The 9,085-nt window shown below is 39.1% G+C and overlaps 1 protein-coding gene across 1 annotated transcript; it reads left to right on the plus strand.

The window, feature by feature from the left end:
* The first annotated feature begins 2,741 nt into the window (after positions 1-2,741).
* On the plus strand, positions 2,742-8,019 carry LOC104773614. Its single transcript, XM_010498263.2, is given in 11 exon segments — positions 2,742-2,833; positions 2,836-2,912; positions 3,214-3,344; positions 3,566-3,614; positions 3,694-3,774; positions 3,777-3,838; positions 3,840-3,912; positions 4,235-4,316; positions 4,785-4,877; positions 7,669-7,722; positions 7,813-8,019. Coding segments are annotated over 11 exon segments (819 nt in total). The 5' UTR covers positions 2,742-2,790; the 3' UTR covers positions 7,887-8,019.
* The last annotated feature ends 1,066 nt before the right edge of the window (positions 8,020-9,085 follow it).

Below are 9,085 nucleotides of genomic sequence, written 5' to 3' on the forward strand. Positions count from 1 at the left end.
AAACCATGTACCATTCTGGGTGCAACGATTACAGACAAAAAAAACAGCACATAGAGTAAAAAAATTTACTAATTTGTTAAATTTGGGATTCTGACAAAGCAGTAAAGAAAGAATGAAAGCTAAACAACAAAAAGTTCCCAAAGAGTAAACAGGGGAATATCGAAAGAAAAGAAAAATACCATTCCAGCTTAAATAATAAGTAAGACTTGACTCTTTGTTACCTTTGTCTGTACTCTTCTTTCTTTATATAAAAAATATTGTAAGAGAAGAAAATCAGATGTCAATGTAATCGAAGAAGATTCCAATTCCAATTAGAAATCGGATCAATAAAACACTGCCCATAGTAGCTTTGCCAAGAGCGGATCAGGTCCTTTTAGGCGATCCTGCAAAGCAGGTGTCTGGTGTCTAAGATCTTATCTGACTATTGGGAGATCATCTAACGTAGATATCAAGATCTTGCGGTCAGTCTGTCTTAACATCAACACCAATGTGATTCCAATTGATATCAGCAAGTGAAGGATCGGAACTTGATAGAATGCCCCACCCGGGCTTATCGATTGATAGAAAAGTATATAATCAGAAGACTGCTTAGAAGAGTGATATGTTGATAACTCTCTAATTTACATGTTTTTAGCATCCTTTTTTGTCCATATTTTGCATTGTTCATACCCTTAACTTAGCAGTTTAGGTCATTTATTGTAGGAATTCACTTTTAGGCCATTTAGGGTGTTGCATTTTTGCATTTGCATGTTTTGGATGAAAACATGTGCTAAAGAGCCTCAAATGGGGAAAAACAAGGACAAACCCGAGCATGTACCCGAAGGAGCCAACAAGCTGGAAGAACAAGTCCAAACCCCAACACGATCGAGGAGAATCCAAGAGCCGGAAGAACAACCCAAAGATCTACCCGAGGAGTAACCCGACTTCATCCTCGTTTACCCCATTGAGTAGACCATCGGGCAGGTCTTGGAAGCCCTCCTCTCCTTCCTCGCAAACGAGCACGCTGCAGACCTCAAATCAGAGAGCGAGGTCTTCTGTGAGAGAACTGAGCGACTCAAACACTTTTCCCTTTTGTTTTAGATTTCTATCTTGTATTCTTTCTACTCTACTCTATTGTTTATTATAATGCAATTTTCGTTCATACTTGTTGTTATGTTTCTTGTTATTATGTCCGAGTAGTGTAGTAAAGTTTCTAGGTATGGGATAGATGATTTCACGTTCTTGATCAGTTAGGATGTCTTAGTTGATTGTATATGTTTAATAGATTTCCTTCTAGATTGGTGTTCTTAATGCTGTCAACAAACCGAGAGGGTGAGATTAGATCTAAGGTGTTTTACCACCGAGAGGTGTAGATGAGATGCTTGAATCTACCAATGCTAGAGGTTTACTCACTTAGCCTAAGAGATTAGATGAGTAAGGGGTTTACTGACAATAATGAATCGGATCTTAATGCCTGCTTGGTCATGCTTCTCCAACGAGAGTTGGGTAGGGAAGTGATTTAAGGGTGATTGTTTCTATCACGAGAGTGTTTTAACAAGATTATAGAGATTCCTTGTCTAGAAAATATTTGCCTGAGGCATGTAAAACATCTGTATTGGTTAGGAACACTTAGGATTCGATTACCCCATCCTTTGAAGCTTCCGTATTTTAATTACTTGCATTTCCATTCAATACTCGATCCCTTACCCGATCAGGTACACAATAATCTGCATCGAGTAACCCCTCGAGCTGTTCATACCATCTTTGCATACTCGATCATCCCACCCGATCCTGTACTTGAATGCTTGCATCGAGTGCTTAGGTCGTGTGGTTTCTTGTTTACATTATTTTCTTTTAATTATTTTAGGACTGTTAGATCAAAACCCTTAATTGCTTGGCTTGACTTGCATTTTTATGATAGCATCCTTCCTGCTAGCATAAACAACCATTTGGATTGATAACCCTTTGTACTACAACTGCATAGGGAAATGATACCCTGGTGAAAACCTGTTTATCAATTTGGCGCCGTTGCCATTTGGTTGTGTTTATTTTGCTACGTTTAGGATTTCAGCACTTGCTAGATCAAGTTCTTTTGTTTATATTGGTTCGGAATCTGACTTGTTTACTTTCGTTCTTGTTTGTTTTGAATCTCAGGTACAGCCTGACATGGGTAGACATTTATTTGAACAAAGGAACTCAAACCGGTACTAGAAAGCAAAGAAGAGATGGAATTCCTGATTGAACAGATGACTGACCTACAAGAAGACGAAAATAAAATTTCAAATTCCATTCTCTAAGATGAACTAAAGGGATGTCTCTAAGCAGCCAAGGCCAAGTGCAAGCAGGAGAGATACTCTCAAGTCATAACGGGGAAGGGCAGAGAGTTCGTTCAAATGGGGGGAGGTTTTCTCTTTAATGAAATGAAAGGCAGGTAATTTTATACGAAAATTGAGAATTCAATAAGAAATGTTCACTTGAGATTAGGTTCACGAAAAAGAATATCACAAATGAGATCTTGAGCTTGAAGCTTACTCTCCAGAATCGAAAGATCTCTTATCCCCGAGGCGAGGATGGCTTCATAAACTTTTTTTGCCCAAGGAAAAATAGATAAGGGGTTTCATCCATATTTTTCTCCCATTTACGTATCACGTTCCGAGATTTTGATTTGTTGTCCACTCTTTCCGTACCTTTACTTACCGACCAAATACCAAGACTACTTACAAAAGGCGAGGATCAGAACACTGCGGAAAAAAGGAATTGATTGTTGTGCATCGACCAATCTGAGAAAGGGAACTATAAAAGAAGGTGAAGATGCACCGAGGGATTTATGAAGACGCATGTTATCTTGTGGAGAAATGGTGAAAGGAGTAGAAGCAGCAGGGCATGAAAAGGATTGTGATAAATGGACAGACGCTGAGAAGAAAAAGTAGAAAGTATAACAGCAAAGCACTGTCAGCAATCGCAAGTGACAAATTCAAGGGTGAATCAGCCAAAGATGCTTGGGATATCCTACAGAAGGGTTGACAAGTGTAAAGTGATCTCCTATTGATGTGCTGTTGGCTTCACGGAGGAAAGAGAGACCATTGGACAATTCATATGTGCTTTGCCAATGCTGCTCAAAATGAAAGACAAAGACAAAAGTCAAAAAGCTTCTGTTCTGTAGCACACTCCCGACGAAGAAGCCCTTCGCAAGCCATGAATGACACAAATACCCTTGCGTTGATTTTGTTGTACGTCACCTACAAGCGTATGAAATGGAGACTGAGAAGTCCGAGAAAAAGCATTGCTGCAGCACACACTAAGACAACAAGAGAGATATTGAAGATTCAATCGGCAGCACACTGCATGCTAGAAACTTTGGCAAAGTAGTAAAGAAGAATGGACAAAGTAGGAAAAACCCTTTTACACAGAACACAACAACAAATCTTGATCGTGTGTCAAAGAAGGAAGAACAATAGTGTAGGGATATGGCAAAGCTGAGAACTGCCCAAAGAAGAGACTTCAAATGTTTTTAATGCAAAGGTTGCTTCGCTAGGGGCACACAAAACCTGAATGTGTGAATACTCCCTTATTGGTTTGCTTGTAGCGAGAGTGAAACAGACGAGGATGATGATGCAGAGGAAGTCTCTGGATTCGTAGCATCTGTGATAAAGATGAGACACTTCATTCGAACAATTGCTTTGCTAGTGAAACAAATTTGCTGCTTTACTCAAGCCCACACCCTCAAGGGGTTACTTCGTCACCTCTCTCAAACCCGCGTCAAAGCCCCTCGTCAAAGACCTACGTCAAAGTAGGTTGCTTAGCTAGTGTTGCTTCACCACCTCCATCAAACCTCCGTCAAAGGAGGCTGTGGGAGGCTACGGGCTGCGGGAGGCTGCAGGGGCTACTTCGCTGGGAGTGTGCGCTTGTGCTAAAGAAAGAAAGCAAGTCCAGGTTCAAAGCATAAAACGGTGAAACCAAAGGCTCCTTCAACTCGAAGAAAAAGCAGGAACGGAACGAACTTTACTTCCTCGTGAAGCAATTTTCAGGATAGAATTCTGCTAGCTTAGGAATTTGAACATAATTAGTAGAGCGAGGGCATAGATTACTCTTGTCATGCCACCCCAGCAATTCCTAGAATTAATGCAAGCAAAGCATAGGTGTGTGATTTTTTGTTTACCTTCTTTTGCTGTTAGGGATAAAGGTAAATAGAAAAGTTGTGTGCTAGACAACACCTTTCCTACGTTTGAAAACGAATTGCCGGTACTCCACTTAGACTTCTGCACCTGACCTAGTGGCTGAAGAAGGATCTCCCTCAAGTGATTTGCTGCTTCCTCCCTGACGTAAGTTTGACGGAGGTATTAGTCTCGTTGCTAAAGCAACTTCGGACCTCTTTTCGTCTATTCTTTGGTTAAAGCTAAAAATCTTTCTTTTCATTTTGGACCATTGAGTAGCTCAGACTGGAACTTGAGAGCTAGAACCTTGTTTCCTTAATTTCTTCCGCTGTCATATCTTGCATAGATGAGATCAAGATATCTCTAGTATTCATAATCCACGATTTCGCCATACTCTTACACCTTACCCAGATCTTATAACTTGTAATAAGATCATCTAGGCTAGGACAAGGCAGACTACCATCAATAAAAGAGCGCTTCAGTCAACATATACAAAGTCCAGCATAGTAAGATCCATTAATAGTTGAGCCAGACCCGGATGATCACTGAAGATAGTAAGGGCTAGAAACATTATCTGGTGAATTTGAGACAACGAAGCTGCGATCGGCAACACAAATCATTAGAGTGTGCTGGGGAGGATCTAAGATGTAGAAAACCTGTATCCACTAGGTAATGTTACTTCCAGAGCAGAGTATGCTCAGGTGAAACTGGTGGTGATGCCAATCTCTTCTTTCTCGATTTCTAGTTCTGTTTCGCCATTGTTGAGGAGTAAGACCTTGTGTAGTTCTAGTTTGCATTTTTCAAACTAGATAGGACTAGGTGGTTTACTTGTTGGGTTTGGAACTTGGTTGTTTTGAAAAGAAAAAAGGAAAAAGAGAAAGAAAAGGTTAGAGTCTTTAGGAGGGGAATGTGTTTAAGTAAAATCAAAGTCTAGTGAAAGAATGGGAAGTATAAGATTGTTGAAGATGGTTCTAGTTAAAGAAAAGAAAAGAAATAAAAGAAGAGTCTAGCAAAATGCTTCTATGTCTTAAGAATAAGAAGAAAAGAGAACCATAGCAACTAAGTAAGAATCCCCCATTCCACTAGAAAAATCAAATAAGAAACCTCTCCTAAGACTTTAAAAATCAAAAGAGAAAAGGGTGAAAGAGAGGTGAAGAAGATAAAGGGTAGAACTAGGACAATTTGGGATTAGAATGGTAGGATAAACACTTTGGGTGCCTTTGGGTAGACAAGGTTTTGTTCTTGTATGTGTCTAAGTGTTCTTACCTTTAGCATTCTTCTAAAGCTCAATCCATTTTTTATGAGAGAACCTTAATATTGATAAGCCCCACTCTAAAAAGAAATCATCATTGTCCCTAAACCTTTATTACCAATCCAAATGAGTTTAAGCATTGCATAAGATTGATTCATGTTCTTGATTAATGAATGTTAAAAGGAAATGGTTGATTTGAATGCATGTGGACATATAAGGCTCAAATCTGTAAAGGTTGTGATAGTTGTCTAAAATCTTTAAGTACAGCTCATTCAACTTGCATCATAGTACTAGTAACTTGGACATTGATTCTAGCTAGTTTATTGGCAAGCTTTAGGAGCTGAGATCCCACTTTCAAACCTCACCTACCTTCTTATATCTTGTTTACTTGCTTGAGGGCAAGCAAAGACTAAGTTTGGGGGTGTTGATGTTCTTATATTTTACCCTGTTTTCCCTTAGTATTTTCACCTCTTTTGCACCATTTGCTGTCTAGTTTAGCGATTATTGCATAGCTTTTAGGACTGTTCATGCATTAGGGTGTAGTTGCATTGCATTTGCATATTTTCCTGCATAAACAGGTGAATATGGAGCCTAAGGAGCATGGAAGCAATGCTGAAAAGGAGTGAAGCTATCAAGAGAAGAAAGCAAGGGAGTTAGAGCTGAAGAACCAAGGTCCGAAGTTCCACTCGACTACCCACTCGACCCGACACTCGACCGTGTGCGGAGAAGGACTCGACCGAGCACTAGGTCGAGTGAAAGGAGTAGAAGAAGAGCCAACTCAACCGGTCACTCGACCGAGCACTAGGTCGAGTTGGCCGAGCCACCTAGCTATTTTGTCTTTTAGCATTTTTAGGGCTTCCACTACTTTTTCTATAAAGGGCCTTGTACCCTTCAGCCACCAAGAGAGCCACCTTGGAGAAAATCTATAAACCTAGTTTTTATCCTTTTGGGAATTTATGCTTTTTGCTTTTTACATTTCTTAGATTTTGTTCTACTTTTGAAGGAGAAAACAAGAGATTTCTTCATACTTGTTTGTTCAATAACTCTCAAAGTATTAAGAATTCGAGTTTGATTCCTTCTTCAATATTGTAGATCTCTGCTTTATCTTTCTAATGATGCAAGTTTCATTATTTTCTTGGTTTATAAGTTTGTTCATCGTGTTTAGCATTTGTGAGTAGTTTGCTTAGGATCTTGAGGATGGGTTAGGCTGGATTATGATTGTGGTTTGTTTAGCTAGGTCAAGCTTGTTTGTTATAGATCTCTTCTAGGCTAGATATACTCTATGCTGATCCTATAACCGAGAGGGTATGGTTTGATTTTAAGATTCTTAGCATCACACCAATGTCTAGGTTGCTAGATAAGGCTAGATCTAGAGATTATCATTAGGCATACTAAGAGATTAGATGTCTTGTTTGATTCTTGACATAAATGATCTGTTGCTTAATGCTTGCTTGTATAAGTTCTTTTCTATGTGAGAACTAGTCTAGGAATATATGAGCTTGATTGTTTATGCCATGAGAGTGGATTAACATGTTCTAGGAGATCATTGTCTAGAGATTAGCTCAAGTTGTTTGAGGTTTGTTGACCAAGTTAAATGACCATAATCCATAGTCCAGCCCATGAATCCCTCCTCAAGACCTTCCTTGTCTATTGATTTCTTAGTTTAAACCCTGTTATTTGCATGTTGTTTGATTTACTTTTGTCTTGCTCTTTTTTGTTTGCATTGCTCTGTTTCTCGCATTTGTCCGACTCGACCCTGTACTCGATTGCACACTCGATCGAGTGCTTGCTCGAGCTCATCCCCAAAATTCTTGTTTATGCTTTGTGTTTGTCCTGTCTCATTTCCTGTTTCATTGTAGTTTCATTTCTGTTGCATTCATTTAGTTTTCTGTTCAATTCTGTTCTTTACGTGCCTTGCATTAGTTCATTACTTGTCTTGCATTACTATAGTTTCTATTTCTGTTTCATTGCATTGTTGCTTAGATCATCCTGTTCTTTTTACATTTTGCATCTAGTTTTATTAGCTTCTACATTTTGCATTTTACATTCATCATTAGGTTGTTAGTGACAAACATCCTACATATTTGGCTTAACTTAAACACATATTCACATCCTGGTTGCTTGCATAACACTCATTTAGGATTGACATCTCTTATACTACAACAACATAAGGGTAATTGAAACTCCTTACATTCCACCTGTTCACCATCATCACATCATATCTCATTCATCATCATCTTCCACACAATATAAACCAAGTTTCAGAAAACTTTGTTTATTCAGGAACTATGAAACGGAAAGTCTCACCAGAAACTCATTGCACTCTCTTTGAAGAATGCTCAATGAGGAAATATTATGTATATCTTCTTTCATTTCGGCTTAACATCTCTTAATAATTGTTTCCTTGTTTTTAATACAAAATTTGAGGTGAAGCCTTCTCTAATGCTACGTGTCTTCATCTTATCAGATCTCTAAAGCTTGAAGCGTTTGGTAACGGTTAGAAGTGGGATTTGAGCCACTGTATTGTGGCAGAGAATGACATCGTTGTACGTTCATGGCTTCAGCTCTGGTTTTGTTTTAAGTGATAAATAAGACAGAGGAGACTTTGGGCTTCGGTTTGTAGACAAAACTCGTCTTGGGTATTGAGATGAACACATACCACCAACCCTTAGTATATGTCGTTTATATTGTTTTGTATAGTATTAGGACTTTCCATATTTGATCCTCTTGTATGCATATAAATAGAATGTAACCTAGGTGAATATTCGTTAAGGAATGAGAAACACTCCTTCTCCTATTCTCATCTAGCCGTCTCTCTATTCTCTCTCTATACTCTCAATCTCTCATCTTCTCATTCTCGAATTCTCACTCACTCTCTTCATTCTCAATCGTGATTAATTCTCACATGGTATCAGAGCAGTAACGTTCTTATTCTTTAAAATCTCAGTCTGTTTATTCCGCAAACAAAGTCAGTTCAAAACTCTCTCATGGATCTAAACAAAACCCTAATCATTCCAGTCACACTCAAGGGTGGAAACTACCTGCTTTGGGCAAGGACTACAAAGACAGCGTTGTGTGGTCGTGGGCTTTGGAAGCACGTTGAGAAGAATGAAGCTACAAAGGAGATCACGACCACAGAAGAAGGAAAGGAGATCGTTGCTTGTGATGGTGATAAATTGTTCTAAGAGAATCAAAGTGTATTGGCTTTCATCCAATACTCCTTGGATGCTCCGATCCTTGAGTCATACTCTTACTGCAAGACGGCTAAGGATCTTTGGGATACATTGAAAAATGTATTTGGAAATGTCTCAAATCTCAGCCGTGTGTTTGAGGTAAAGAAAGCCACCAACAATCTTAATCAAGAAGAGCTGGAGTTCACCAAACATTTTGGGAAGTTCAGATCTCTTTGGATAGAGTTAGAGATGTTAAGGCCAAACTCGGTGGATCCAGCAGTCCTAAACGAACGTCTTGAGCAAGACAAAGTGTTTGGTCTTCTCTTGACATTAAACTCATCATGCAATGATCTCATCAAGCATATCCTCCGGTCAGATAAACTACCAAGTCTCAATGATGTGTGCAACCAAATTCAAAAGGAGCATGGCTCAATTGGTCTGTTTGGAGCTAAAGGAGACCTTATTACTGCTAACAAAGGGGAGGTCGCTGTAGCAAACAAGGGGTATTACAAAAGTGATGGGAAGTA

Source organism: Camelina sativa, unplaced genomic scaffold, assembly GCF_000633955.1.
Source record: "Camelina sativa cultivar DH55 unplaced genomic scaffold, Cs unpScaffold00592, whole genome shotgun sequence".
NCBI classification, from domain to species: Eukaryota; Viridiplantae; Streptophyta; class Magnoliopsida; order Brassicales; family Brassicaceae; genus Camelina; species Camelina sativa.